This window comes from Panthera leo, chromosome D2, assembly GCF_018350215.1.
Source record: "Panthera leo isolate Ple1 chromosome D2, P.leo_Ple1_pat1.1, whole genome shotgun sequence".
NCBI lineage: Eukaryota > Metazoa > Chordata > Mammalia > Carnivora > Felidae > Panthera > Panthera leo.
In genome coordinates, this window is record NC_056689.1 from 28,634,372 (window position 1) to 28,650,370 (window position 15,999).

The following is a 15,999-nucleotide window of genomic DNA, read 5'->3' on the forward strand; positions in this document are numbered from 1 at the left end:
TCCTTACTTACCTTGTAGAGTACCTTACTACCATCTACTGAGATGCTTTCCCAGATTTGTACAGCCTAGGTTAAGTTCCTCTTTATATACCATTCACTGAACTCTCTTCCTTAGTATTCAACAAAGTTAATGTCCACTTTCCTTATTATAGGGCAAAGACCATGTCTCAACCTTATTTACTGATATCTCCCTAATCTCTTGCATAGTATTAGGTATCCATAGGGGCTCAACAAGTATTTACTAATGGTCTTCTTAAATTTTGGGCTCTATTTGTAGCCATGGTTATCTCAATGACTGAACTCTTGACATCTACACAATACTTTCTATTTACTTATAAACAGGTCTGGAAAAAATGGCTGAAATTCTAGCAATCAATTAATGGATTGAGTATGAATTATAGACTATGAGCATGTTAGTGGGGAATGAAAGGAACATGGTTAAAGTTTTTTATCTTTCTTTTTAATTAAAAAACCTCTAAATGGTTCTGGGGAGTGTGTACACAGTCCTGATGAAGAAAGAGCATTTAAAGTCACAAATCCTAGTCACTGAAATTATAATGAATCAGGTATACAATGGAAGAAACCAAGCATATTAAGTACACTAAAATATACTAAAAAAAAAAAAAAAAGCCATCTTACTAAATGATTATTTCTATCAATTATATCTTCAGACATGGTTTTAAGTATTTACTGAGTGCTCTTCTAGGCTCTGGGAATATAGCAGTGAAGAGAGAAACAAAAACCCTGCCTTCATGGTGCTTACATTGTTGTGGGGGAAAACAGCAACAGACAGTAAAGACCATTAAGTAAAATTTATATTGTCAAATTCAAAGAGAAAATAAAGCAGGGAAGGGTGACAGGGTGTGGGAGTGGGGGTGTGTGTGCACATATCCAATTTTAGGTAAGTTAGCCAGTAAAAGTCTCTGAGAAGGTATAAAGACATAAAGGAAGTAAGAGCAAGAAGCATTTGGAATGATCAAGGTGAAAAAGAGTTCCAGGCACAGGGAATAGCTAAATAGAAAGCCCTCAAGACTGGTTCAGCAAAGAGGCCATAAAAACTGAAGCAATGTGAGTGAGAGGAAGAACCATAGGAGATGGGCAAAAAGGACAAACTGTGTGGGATGCTCAGTGTGACTGGAGGCCATTACATCATTTTTATTTTAGGATGACTGGAGGTGGAGTCCATTTCTACTGGGGTCTCCTTAAAATCAGTACAGCTTTCTTCTCTTTAGCAGATCAATTTACCCCAAAAAATAAATTTTTTTTTAATTTTTTTTTTTTTAACGTTTATTTATTTTTGAGACAGAGAGAGACAGAGCATGAACGGGGGAGGGTGAGAGAGAGGGAGACACAGAATCTGAAATAGGCACCAGGCTCTGAGCTGTCAGCACAGAGCCCGACGCGGGGCTCGAACTCACAGACCGTGAGATCATGACCTGAGCCGAAGTTGGCCGCTTAACCGACTGAGCCACCCAGGCGCCCCAAAAAATAAATTTTTAATCTCTTTCCTGGAGGATATAAACTTGCCTACCAACTTTCCTCAGTTCCACCTGGTTTCCCAGATTCTGTGGTCTTCTCTAGACTTGTCTCCTGGGTAGGATAGAGAAGCTGAGGGGTCTACAATTCTTTAACTTAGCTTTGAAGTAACTCTATTGCTTTTAGCCTAACCACACAATCCGCCACTACAGCAAGACCATGTACCAATTCCTGAGCCTTTTAAAATTTCTATGGTGTGAAATGAGTTGTCTCTTAAAACCTCTGTCCCTCAGGAGGCTTACAATTCAAATTTCTTTGCTCTAGTCACTCATCAACTCATCCACATATTTTCCATCTTCCAAAATTATTTTCTCTTGTTCATGGTACTTTTATATTTTTTTCTGTCTGTGTATTCCTATTTTTATTCCTTTATTATTATTCTAGTGAGATTTTGGAAAGGAGCAAACGTGTTTACTGTAGTATGTTCAACCAGAAGTCCTAATTATTTTTTAAATTAAAAAATTTATTCCCTAAATTAATACACAGTAAAATTGACTTTTTTCCAGTGTGGGTATAGTTCTATGGATAGACTTGTGTACCTACTGCCACAATCAGGATACTGAACACTTCCGTCACCCCAAGAACTCTCCTGCGCTACTCTCTACAGTCATATATCCAGTTCACCATAGTTTTGCCTTTTCAAAAATGTCACATGCATGGAATCATATGGTATGTAATCCTTGAGACTGGCTTCTTCACTCTGCATAAGGATCTAAGAGTCATCCCAGTTGTTGCACGTATCAGTAGTGCATCCCTTTTTATTGTTCAGTAGTACCCTACTGTATGGATGTACTCCAGGTTGCTTTATCCATTCACCCACTGAAGGACATCTGGGCTGTTTCTAGTTTTTGACATGTTTGCAGAGTTTTAAAAACATAATTAAACAAAATTGTGGTCAAATACCTATAAGAAAGTTTACCATCTTAACCCATTTTAAGTGTACAGTTTGGTGGTACTAAGTTCATTCATACGGCTACCCAACCATCACCACCATGCATCTCCAGAACTAAGCTAAGCTGCTAAGCTGGAACTCTGTACTCATTAAACAATTACATCCCATACCCTCTTATTTACAGATTTTGTGTGAATGTAACTTAATACCTTAGGGTAGAACTGCTAGGTGATGTAGTAAGTGCATATTTAACCCTGCAAGAAAATGCCAAACTCTTTCCAAAGTAGCTATACAATCTGTATTCCTACCAGCAATGCATGAAAGTTACCAATGCTTTGTATCCTTGTTAGACTTGTTAGCTAACTTAATGGGTACACAGTATTAAACTATTAATGCAAAAAACTGTATCAGAGTTGGATTACAAAGACGGAAAATTTTATAGGTCAAACTTGAATACATCTTTCTCAAAGCTGATCTAACCTAGCACTTTTTATTCAATGTTTATCTGAAGAAATATCTGAGAATGATTGGTATAGAGAAAGAAAAGAAAAAAGTTGTTTAAAAATTCCCAATCTTCTCCCCAAAGATCCCTTTATTGGCTAACACTAATAATGGAGATCATAAATATTATTTATTCTCTGCTAAAAAAATTTAGCATTGAGAGTAAGCAGGAAAAAAAATAAACAAAGGTGTTAAGTAATGTGAATGTTTTTCATAATGGTTTTATGATTGGGCAGAATGAAAACTCAGTTTTAGCTGGGACTTCTATCTGACCTCTGTCATAAATGACATTTTTCCATAAGAAAACTACCAATACCACAAATACAAAAATGGTATCTAATTCATATACAACTAAATTCATTCATTGTGGAATAGGATGTATATAGTACTTTCCTATAAATATGACTAATAAATAGTGTAAAATGGAAAACAATAAACAAGAGGGCAATTTTTCTATCAATAAACCACATTTTCCTTTTGCCTTTCCATTGAGACAATTTCATTGATTTGTTTTCCCTTACCTTTTCCAGTTCCTTCCAATCATAATTTGTATTTCCAATAACCATTGCTTGTAGTTCATTTGGCTGGAAGAGCTGAAGGACCTTTCCTCCACAGACCTTGTGAAAGCCCGCGTGAAAAGCATCAAACAAGGAAGCCACTGATTTATTGAATATGTAATCCACATAAGCATCAACAAACTCTTGCCTAGAAATGAAAAGGCACACATGGCACAGAATATAAAAATAATTTTTTATGGAGAACAGATATGCAGTCTTATTAAAAGTTTGATCTCGTGTACTTTTTGCTACTTAGCTATAAAACTGAGAAAGTATGAGCAGGATTCTAAGTGGACAAAGCCTTTTTTTTTTTTTTTAATGTTTATTTTTGAGAGAGAGCGAGAGAGAGAGAGAGAGACAGAGCGAGTGAGCGAGAGCATGAGCGGGGGAGGGGCAGAAAGCAAGAGGGAGACACAGAATCTGAAATCTGAAACAGATTCCAGGCTCGGAGCTGTCAGCATAGAGCCTGACACGGGGCTCAAACCCACAAACTACAAGATCATGACCTGAGCCGAAGTTGGACATTTAACCGACTGAGCCACCCAGGCACCCCTAAGTGGACAAAGTCTTTATAGAGAAATTTATTATTCTTTCTGTATAAAAATCCACTATTATCTAGGAGGCATGCAGACTTCATCTATCATTCATAGCCTAATTAGGTAGGCTATTCCAAGGTGAAATGTCATTTCCTAAAGGGACACAAATGTCTATCAAAATAATTTTTAAATATTCACAGATTATTGAGATTTATATGCACCACTTCAAATGCATCCCTAAAAAGAGTCATCTGTTAAAAATACCAGGTGATGAAAAAATGAGAGCTTTGAGATACAGACTATTTGACAGACAACAGTCTACCTGTTTTTCGTTGGGTTTCAAGGAATCTGAAAACACATTTTTATTTTTTTTTAAGTAGGCTCTATACCCAAAGTGGTGCTTGAACTCACGACTTTAAGATTAAGAGTCACATGGTCTACTGATGAAACCAGCCAGGCACCCCAACAAAATTTATTTTAAAAACTAAGTATCTCAGGGACTCCTGGTGGCTCAGTCAGTGACTCTAGATTTTGGCTCAGGTCATGAGATCGGCTCTGCACTGGGCATGGAGCTTGGTTAAGATCCTCTCTCCCTCTGCCTCTCCCCCTGCTCACTGCATGCTCTCTCTCTTAGAAATAAATGAATGAATAAATACCTCAAAGGGTTATTAAGCACTTCATTAAAAGATTACAAGTGCCATTTCTGTTCAGAAGTATGTGCATATACATATAAGTACACACACATATATATAACAAACACTTCTGATGTCTTTTCCTGCCTGTTATGATACTAAAGTAAACTATAAACAAACAAACAAAAGTCCCTTTACCCAGGAATTAGCACTATAGTTTTATTCAATTTGTTCTGTTAGCCACAATTATTTTATGCAACTATTATCTGGTCAAACAAATTATGAGAATGGGTACCAGGGGTATTTCAATATTTTATATTCCAGTCCTCCAAATTCAAAAGGATAATTCTGGGATACTGGCAAATTTAGTTATCTATAGATAATCTTCTTAGCAATTATAAAATAATTTCAAAGTGAATTTATAAACAGAAAAAAGAAGGTTACAGGGGTCAATATAAAATTGGGTGGGCCTAAGGAAAAATCAATAACATATGCTATTAGGTTCTGATGAAAAGAGGCAGATAATTTTGTAATGCATAATTTTATAATTCGTCTAATTAGAAAGTGAAATTTATCTGTATTAGAAATTTATCTGCTTTAAGCACAAAAGGCTAAATTGCTTTATGTGCTAATATTTTTATCTTCAACACTTTATCTAGCATTGGTAGTACAAAGATAAAAATTCTTTAAATTATTAACTAAGTTAAAAAACTTAACATAATACTTTAATAGTAGGCTAAAAACCTTTCTAAATCACAGTTTTCAAAACCAAGATTTTTTTAAAGAAAGGATAATTAGAAAGACCTAAATATTTTCACATTATTTTAAAAAAACAGTTTATTTTTATCAAAGTAAGACATACACACAGTTTTAAATGTCAAATAGTAATAATCCTAACAGCCAACATTTACTGAGCACGTACATGTGCTAGGCACTATTTTAAGCATCTTAAAATTATTGCCTCATTTAATCCTCAAAATAACTCCAAGAAATAGGTACAATCTATCATCCCATTTTACAGAAAAGGAGACTGAGGCATGGAGACATTGACTAATTTACCTACAGTTACACAGTTACTAAGTAGCAGAACCAGAATTAGAACCATTTGAATAAAGCTCCTGGCAACAGCCAATAAGCTGGCTTTGTCTAAAGAATTGTAACACCAAAGAAGAGAACAAAGCAGTTCTCTGTCTTGTTCCTTTCCATTAGAAATTCCTGATATCTGAAGGCAAATAAACTTAACTTTTCGCTATTACTTCTGATATTTACCTTCAAATTTCAACAACACAGTTATGTTATTCCTTAATTTTCAATTTTAAATATAATCTAATGAACTGAATACCTATTGTGGAAGGTGAGGATTTACCTTATTTTTAATTGCCCCTCTCTCACTTTGTTTCCCCTAAAGCTCCCATTATAACAATTTTTGGCTCACTGTTCACTGTTGACATTTTTATGATCATAAATATCGCTCACAATTAAGTTGGAATATTTTATTACCTGCCTTTCCTTAAAAAGAACTTTTGTTTGGGGCACCTGGGTGGCTCAGTCGGTTAAGCGTCCGACTTCGGCTCAGGTCATGATCTCATGGGTCCGTGGGTTCAAGCCCCGTGTCAGACTCTGTGCTGACAGCTTAGAACCTGGAGCCTGTTTTTGCTTCTGTGTCTCCCTCTCTCTCTCTGCTCCCTCCCTCTTGCCTCTGTTTCTCTCTCTCAAATATAAACAAACATTAAAAAATTAAAAAAAAAAAAAAACCACAACTTTTGCTTCCCTTAATTTGCTACTTCATCCCTCACTTTAACAGAAATGTCAATCTCTTTAGATTCATTCAACTATGTAAGGGAGCAAAAGCTGCATTTTTCTCCTGGAGACAGCCCTCCTGGAGCCTCCATCCTCTTGATCTAACCCACATCGGCTGCTTTTTCCTAAACCTTCTGCACACTGCTGTTCCTGCAGAAGAAATCCTCTGCCTCTCTTCTAGATTGGATTGTATTTTTTTTTTTGATCCCGTGTCTTTCTCTTTCTTGGTTTAATTCCTTGTTTTGGTAGAACACATCCTCCTGTAACTTCCTGAGAAAAATGCACTGGAAGTAGATTCTCTGAGACTCTGGATGCCTGGAGATGTTTTTATATACATGCACATACTTGACAGTTCTGATACAAAATTCTAAGTTAAAAAATCATCTTTCCCCAGAATTTTGATCTCCCAGCTTCAGTGTCATTCTTTAGAAAAGTTCGAGGTTATTCTGGTTCTTTTTTGTATATGGTCAGTATATTTTTTTTTCCTGGAAGGTTTTAGGAATCTTTATTCTCCTAGGATTTTGAAAATTCTCTTTTGCCTTAGTATGTCTTTTTTTTTTTTTTTTAAACTTTCCATGCTTTCCATTTTTAAAGGCATGTCTTTTAAGAAAGCATGTCATTCTGTTCTGGCAAGTTTTTTGGTACCATTTATTTGACAAATGTCTTTCAGTGATTTTTTTTTCAATTTTTAATTCAACTTTTTTGGATTTTAAGTCAGTAATTTTTAATCTATATCATTTTAAGAATACTGATTTCATTTTCTTTTGAAGTTTTCTTCTTCATCCTGCATTGTTTCTGTTTCCTTGGCATTCGACGGTTTTGGTTTTTCCTTAAACGTCCATCGATCTTTGGCTATCTACTCATACTTAAAAGTGAGGCAGTTTACCCAAAGAATCCTCCAGCACACAGTGCCAAAGAGGGGGAACTGCAGACTCAATCTACTTGTTTTCAGTATGCCTCTCACCCTTGGTTGTGCCTAACTGTACTCAAATCTAAAGTATCCCTTTCCCCCAGCGCCTCCCCCGCCCTTCAAAATATCCAAAGTCCCTTTAGTTCAATCTCTCCAGAAGGTAAATTTCCAATCTTCTGCCTAGACCAGAAAGGGAAGTTGCCAGGCTATTGTAGTGCTAATGAAAATGGGTAAATGGGTTTTTAACTGCTTTTTATAACAGCAATCTTTCTATTTCCAGCATTCCCCTAAGCCCAATATACTTTCTAACATTTTTTTTTTTTAATTTTTTTTTTCAACGTTTTTTTTATTTATTTTTGGGACAGAGAGAGACAGAGCATGAACAGGGGAGGGGCAGAGAGAGAGGGAGACACAGAATTGGAAACAGGCTCCAGGCTCCGAGCCATCAGCCCAGAGCCTGACGCGGGGCTCGAACCCACGGACCGCGAGATCGTGACCTGGCTGAAGTCAGACGCTTAACCGACTGCGCCACCCAGGCGCCCCACTTTCTAATAACATTTTTATTCTCAATGCCTGAGCGGCAGTTAAGCAATATAAAAACTGGCTGCCTTCTTGACTCCTTCCTATGTTGCAACTTTCTCTGGTTGACCAGTTAGTTACTCCTGTTCTCTAGCTTCCAAAAATGGGTTTCTGTTGTCTCCTTTCCCTTCTCTTTGTTTTGGTTATGATCTTTTATCTCTTTATTAATGTCTTAAAGAGATTTCAGGAACAAAAGGCAGTTACTTCCTTACTAACCATTCAAAAAGTAAGTTTTACCTGAGTAAAAACTTAAGACTGTGACAGGTTTCTATATACAGAAGAAAATGCCTACGGAAAGTTATTACTACCACTGATGCTGCTATAATTCACTTACCGATTTTGTTTGTTAACAGCTGTGTCTGCACCATTTAGAACCAGCTCTTTCACTTCTGTTGCACCAAAGTTTTCAACTGTGATCTATTAATTTAAATTTTTAAAAAAAGTCAATGTCAGACTCAAAACTTATTAGATTTTAATAACCTATTATTATAGTCTACCTTTCTCTCATTAAATATAATAAAGCTGAGGTAAAATTCTGTGACTACCATAAGCTTATTTGTGAATTCTAAATAAAGCCACACTAGAAGTTTTCATCCTCCGTAGTAGTGTGAAATCCTACTGTGACTAACTACAAATTACCAAATGTTTGGTTAGTTAAGAACAGGAAATGGAGTATTTATTATGTGTAAGACTTTAGAACAATCACTACAGGAGTAAAATATCAGAAAGGATGTTTTCCTTGCACATATAACAGAATACAGGTGGTCCAGATGTATGCAGCCTAGACCTGCCATGCATTCTTCTCACTTGACAGCTCCTACTCTTATATTCCTGTCTTGTTTGCATTCTTGATCATACATGGTTTTTCCAGTATGCATGATTTGGTTTATAAAGATAGCTGGTTATTTTGAAACTTTTTATTTGCTTTACTAGTCTGCTAATTTTCCTATAAGTATTACCATTCCCACCTTTGTATCTTTTCTCCTTCTATTCCCTCTTTTTGGATTATCCTCTTCTATGAAAACATTTTTTTTTTTAGTACCTGCTATCTATAAAACATTACGGTGGGGTTGAGATGATAAGAGATGAATAAATCCCTGCTGTGGAATTTACTATCTAGTTAAGGAGGAGAAATGTGTTATATAAGCAACTTCTTAAAATAAATGCTGAATAGAGACATGAACAAAATGCTATCGAACCACAGAGGAAAGAACACTCTCTAACTGGAGGAAGTATGAAAGACCTTGAGGAAGAAATATCCTTTGAAAAGCACCTAGAAGGATGAGTAGGGCCCTCAAAGATTGAGAGGGGATGGAATTTCTGACTGAGCATAGAGACTGGACAGGATACATATGACAGTAAATATCAAATTCTGAAAACATATGGCCCTAAAAAACAGGAAGATAAGGTACATGAGAGAATACTGTGTGACATGATAAAACTTGCTATTAATGGAGGAATATAGTGTAAGTTACAAAGAAAGCCAGATTACAAATAAGACTCTGAAGCCCATTCTAAAGCTATTATTATGCAAGCAATAAAGACTCACTGAAAATTTCTGGAAAAAAAATGGCAGTGGGAAGGAATGTTTAAATTACCATAGTTCTTGAATATACTAAAGCATTCACAAACTTGGCATTGATAAATTAGAAATTATATTGCTTGGAACCCGAAGTTTCAGTCCATTGAGATAATCAAAAAAATTCAAAGATAATTGATTCTCTTATAAATGAAATTGAATTAAAGAATCAAACCACTGGGAAACCAACCATTCAACCATTATTTATTAAAATAAATTCACTTATTTCATTTTAGCCAAATTTTCTTAAAATTGTACTATGTGCCAATTCTTAAAATGATCAAGAAATGGGTAAACTTTTTTGACCGGGGCATATCATTTTTTTGGAAAATTGTGGGATAGGAGAATATAGTATCTGTCAGATTTGACCACAAGATCATAAAGGGGACTATTTGGGGGAACAACAAATACACAAAGTTTTTAAAAACAAAAAGAAAGAAGACCAAAGGCTTTACCATTTTCACAAGAGTCTAATTAACAACACTTAAACCATTCCATTCTGGAGTGCTTTCTCACAATCCTTGCTGATTTTCTCATCTTTAATTGTCAACTGGTCTACTTCTGCCAGATCCTTGTTTGTCAAGGGCTTTGCATGTGGATGGATAAGTTATTCAACATCCCTTTCACTAAATTAACAAAATTCTGTATCTTTGGTAAGATTTGCAATTTCTTTTTCTAAATATCATTCCAACGTATTTGCATTTGCACTGTGGTATGTCATTCAACAGTAAGGTAAATAGGCAAGGACAAATATTAATGTAAGCAGAAAGGGATGTCTGAGTAGGAATTAATCTTTTAAGTGGTAAGTTCATTACTGAATTTTCTAATGTACAGTAACTTTTGCTTCTCTAAAGATTCTTGTAATTAACTGCAGACTCAAAAATGAATACTTGAATAAAGAGGTCTTCTTGTATTTGTAAAGATCTTTAACATAATGATAAAACACTAGGCTCTGAAGTCACAGACCTGGGTATAAATATTATTTCTGACATGTAATGACTGTTTTCAGTTTTCTTCATCCGTAAAATAAGGATAATAATACCAATCTCATAGGACTGTTATGAGGATTAAATGAAATAATGTATGTACTATGACTAGCAAACAGTTAATGCTCAATAAATGTTAGCTAAAGGGTTAAGAATTCCACTCGTCAACATAAAAAAACCAAAAACCATAAGGCAGGGATGAAGAATAATCAGGTTATTCTAGGTCTTTCCATCTTACCGTAAAATTAAGACAAAATGTTTCCTCAACATCATCTTCTGGATAATCCAGTAATTGTTGCATGCTTCTGCAAAACAATATACATTTTTCTTTGAGGTAAAACATTACTGAGTATTTTGACTATTTTGCTTATGGATAAATATATATTTCTCATTCATTCTTGATAAAATCCTTTTATGAATCTGTACTCTTGTATTTGTTTCAGAATGGTAGATGTGTAATGGCAAGCTAATGAACAATTTTGAAGGAACAAATAAATCACTCTAAGGTTTTTATCTCTTCTAAATACAAAGGCCATGTGTCCATCCATTTTTAACATTTGTTCTTATTCATATACAATTTTTATTCCATTTTATGTAATAAATAAGAAACTTTACGTATTCCAGCTAGGAATGAAAGTAATCAGAAGTCCAAGTAAATCATTTAACTATTCTCAGGAAACATTGCCTTCCTAAGTTTATTATCTGATATTTGTAAAATATTGTTAAATTACTAAAAATTTAGGGAATGGTTTTATACACAGAAGTCTTTCAGTAGAAAATTTTGATCTGGGTAACACAATGAGTTCTCCAATATGAGAAGGGTTTTTGTTTATTTTGGAAATTCAACAAGCACAAAATACAATTATTCTTAAAAGGAAAGCTTTCTGTACATTTCTCATTCTCTATTACCTACACTCCATCCTTGTCACTTTTTACAACTAACCTCCCAACATCAGGCACTAGTTCCTTCAAATCATCCAAGGATGGCTTCTTTTTCAGCAGTTTCTTATACAAAGCCAAAGGAAAATGGAGGTCCACAATAGTAAAATTATAAATTGCTAATCCACAGATAACACCAATCAAATGGAACAAATCACTATCTTCAAATGTCTAAAAATAAAAGAAAAAAAAAGTAAAGACTATTTTCCAAGTTAAAATATTACATTATTTCTGATGACAAAAACATGCACTTGTAGTAGAAAATTTTGAAGACACAGTGTAATGAATAACAAGAAAAAGCTTATTCTCAAGCATATCTCCCTGGGATAATATCAGTGTTAGTATTTCTACATTATTTCCATCAATATATTTTCTAAGACAAAATTAAGACCTTGCTAAAATCACAAGTGGCTTTTTCTCCCAGAAATATGAGCATTTCTACATCATTAAATTAATAAATGAAATGATTACTAGAACACTTAATCTGACTTACATAATTATACATATTCAAAATTTCAAAGATTTAAAAGGCAAAAAGAAAATAAATGCATGTAATCCAATCATTCACAATGATTAAAAAAATTTTTTTACATATTTTCATCAACTGTAAATTCAAAAAAATAATTTAAAAACATTATACTTAAGGTCTTCTCATTCTTCTAATTACAAGTATTTTATCATTAAATATTCTTCTAAAACATGATTTTTAATGGCTGCATATCACTCATATAAAAGTACCACGGTCTGCAAAGTTAGCTATTTTACTACAGTTGGATTTTATATTATTAAAACATCAAAAACAATGCTTATTTCCCCTCATCTTTAGAGAAGCAACATATAGTAGCAGAAAATTCTGTGAGCATGACAGTTAAAGAGAAAAACATTTTTTATCAGATTTGGGGCTCCACACCTGTTCATTCACTATCTGGCCTCAATGTTTTCAAAGACAAAAACAGTATCTCATAAGGTTGTTGTGAGGATGAGATTAATGTATGTAAAATACTTGTAGCCCGGTTCCTGTAGCACACAGTAAAGGCACTATCAGTGTTAGTTATTCCAACTAGTTAGTGATATTCCAAATATGATGTGTATCATCTGCACAGTTTGGAATGTTTGTTTAGGAGAAATTCTAATTTGTAAGAAGAATTTCAAACTCAAATGATACTTAAGCATAACCCCAAACTGTTTTCCTCCATACCTATTCCAATTTACACTGACATTTGTAGTCCAAGAAAATGGCTATCTTTTCCCATTTTCATCTGTACACACACACAGACACATATTTCTATAGGAGTTAAAAAATGCAAACTTGTTTAGTATGTATTTTTGTCTACTAGTGATACTGAAAATTAGGGATTTGTGTGTGTTTGTGAAATGCCTCTTTGTATACTTGGCCCATTTACCTTTTGGAGCTAGTGTTTTCTTATATATTTGTATTTGAATTCTTCATATACTATGAGTATTATCCTATGTCATATCTGTTATATATATATATATATCCTAGTCTGCTATATACTTCTTAATACTCGTTTTTATTATACATAAATGTCACAGTTTTTTCCAGTGGTCAAATCAGCCTTTTTCCTTTGTGATGTCCTATTCCGTGTTTAAGTTCAGAAAGTCCTTTTAGAACAGGACAGACCGAATAACATGTTAATATCTCTTCCTCCTGAAATCCCTCTAAACGTGAATAAAGGATTAAAATGGGCATAAACCCACAAGATAAAAGAGAATAGAAAAAACAGGGGAGGGTTTTAATATCACTAAAGAGATGATAATATTTCAAAATATGAAAAGTAGATGGTTAACTATAGGCTGGTTAGTAGTAGGGTGGTTAACTGATTCAGGAAGCTTAAACTGAAACAGGAGCTTAAGAGAAAAGCCAATGAAAAACAAGCTAATTTGTGCTTCAGACTCAGGGAATGGAAGTAGCAAAAATACCTTTAAAGTCAAGTAGCCCTGCTAGCTCAGTTAGTAAAACATAAGACTCTGAAAGTCAGAGGTACTAACTACAGTAGTTGAAAACAGGATATGTGGTGAAAAGTCCCTTACCTTTCTGGAGACAATGAGCCAAAGTGGCTCTGGAATCTGAGACAGATGGTGCATTAAAAACAAAGGGATCAAAGGGTTCAAGGGGGTTAAGAGGTATAATCCTCCAATTATAAAATAAATAAGTCACACGGATATAAAGTAGAGCACAGGGAATGTAGTCAATAGTATTTTAACAGCTTTGTATGGTGACAGATGGTAACTACACTTTGAGCACTGTACATACACTATGTACACTATGTGTACTAATGAATCACTATGTTACACACCTGAAACTAATATATATTATATTGAATGTCAACTATACTTCAACTAAAAATGTAATTTAAAAAGTTAAAACAGGGGCTCCTGGGTGGCTCAGTTGGTTAAGCCTCCGACTTCAGCTCTGGTCATGATCTTGCAGTTCATGGGTTCAAGCCCTGCATTGGGCTCTGTGCTGACAGCTCAGAGCCTGCAGCCTGCTTCAGATTCTGTGTCTCCCTTTCTCTCTGCCCTTCCCCTGCTCATGCTCTGTTTCTCTCTAAGATAAGTAAACATTAAAAAAATTAAAAAACAAAACATAGAATACACATACAAAGAAACAAGTGGATCAAATGAAGGTATGCATAGTTAACAATGAGAAATCCCAGCTTCCATTTCCAGTGTTCAGAACACTACTAGAACACTGGCAGCCAAATTGTATATGTTGACAATTGATGGTTCTCTTTGAAACACCTCTACCTAATCACTCTATGAATGGTGACTGTAAATCATAAATGTATATACTCAAACTAGGTAGCTTTTCAGTGTCACATTCTTAAATGTGAATAAAAAGCCAAGGATCACAAGAAAAAGACAAAAGAAATAATTGTCTGGTATTCAAAAGTGTCCAGTATTCAACAAAAATTTATGAGACATGCAAAAAAAGAATATGGCCCATTCATAAGAAAAAAAAATTAAATATAAATTGTTGAGAAACACCCAGACACTGGATTTACTAGACGAAGACTTTTTAAATCAACTGTCTTAAATATGCTCAAATAGCTAAAGGAAACCATGGGGGTGGGAAGTGGGGGGAGAGAACAGAAGAACAATGTCTCCTCAAATAGACAGTATCAGTAAAGAAAGAGAAATTATGGAAAAGAACTAAAAATTCTGGAGCTGAAAAGTGTAATAACTGAAACAAAAAATGCACTGCAGGGGTACAAGAGATTTGAGCAGGCAGAAAAAAGAATCCATGAACTTGAAGATAGGCCAATTGAGATTATCTACTTTGTGGAACAGCAGCAAGAAAAAGAATGAAGAAGTATGAACAGAGTCTAACAGATCTGTGGGATTCCATCAAGTGTACCATCATATAAACAGGAGAGTCCCACAAGGAAAGGAGAGAGTGGGGCAGAAAGAATATATGAAGAAATGGTTAAAAATTGCTTAAATTTGATAAAAGTCATAAATCTAACATCCAAGCAGCTCAACAAACTCAAAATCCACATCCAGACATATTTTAATCTAAGTGTTGAAAGTCAATTACAAAAACAGTGTTGAAAGCAGCAAAAGAGAAGCAACTCATCACAGCAGGGCTCCTCAATAAGATTAATAGCTGATTTCTAATCAGAAATCATGCATGTCAAAGACAGTGGAATGACACATTTAAAGAGCTGAAAGAAAAAACTGTCAAGCAAGAATTCTACATCCAGGAAATCTCAGATAAAGAAAAACTGAGGGAGTTTGTTGCTACTAGACCTTCCTTACAAGAAATGCTAAAGTTCAGTAGGCTGAAAGAAAAGGATGCCACACAGTAACTCAAAGCCATACAAAGAAAAGAACTCTGTTAAAGGTAGCTACACAAGTACATATAAAAGTTAAAATTATTATATTTTTGACTCGCAACTCCCTTTTTTTCTATATATGGTTTAAAACTCAAACGTGTAAAGTAAGTATAAATCTACATTAATGGGCATACAACATATAAAGCTGGAGGGTGTGACAATAACAAAGAGGAAGGGACAGAGCTGTTTCAGGAGCAGAGTTTCTGCATAGTATGGAAGTTGGTATTAATTCAAACAAGACTGTTATAAATTTAAGGTGTTAATTGTAATCCTCAGAGCAACTACTCAGGGAAAGAAAATATGTATATATATATATATATACACACACACATATATATATATATATATATATATATATATACACACATATATATATATATATATAGAGAGAGAGAGAGAGAGAGAAAGGGAAATGAGAAAAGAATAAAAAAAACACACTAGACAAAACAATCAATTAAATTTTTAAAAAAGACAGTAATGGAGGCACTGAAGAGTAAGAGAGATATGACTTATAGGAAACAAACAGTAAAATGGCAGAAGTGCTTATCAGTAACAGCTTTAAATGTAAATGAATTAAATTCTGCAATCAAAAGGCAGAAACTAGCAGAACAGATTTTAAAAAACCATTATTCAACTGTAGCCAGTCCCTACTTTACAATGGTTCGACTTCCGATTTTTTTATTTTACAGTGGTGCA

The 15,999-nt window shown here is 34.5% G+C and overlaps 1 protein-coding gene across 12 annotated transcripts in view; it reads right to left on the reverse strand.

Annotated features, from left to right (window-relative positions):
* The window catches only part of HERC4 (HECT and RLD domain containing E3 ubiquitin protein ligase 4), a 136,100-nt gene that overhangs the window by 3,481 nt on the left and 116,620 nt on the right, over positions 1-15,999 (reverse strand). For all 12 annotated transcript variants that reach the window (XM_042908370.1, XM_042908375.1, XM_042908374.1 and 9 more), the window contains 4 exons: positions 11,451-11,617; positions 10,746-10,812; positions 8,277-8,359; positions 3,450-3,633 (listed from right to left, as the gene is read on the reverse strand). In XM_042908370.1, coding sequence (XP_042764304.1) covers positions 3,450-3,633; positions 8,277-8,359; positions 10,746-10,812; positions 11,451-11,617 — 501 coding nt within the window. The remainder of the gene's footprint in view (positions 1-3,449; positions 3,634-8,276; positions 8,360-10,745; positions 10,813-11,450; positions 11,618-15,999) is intronic.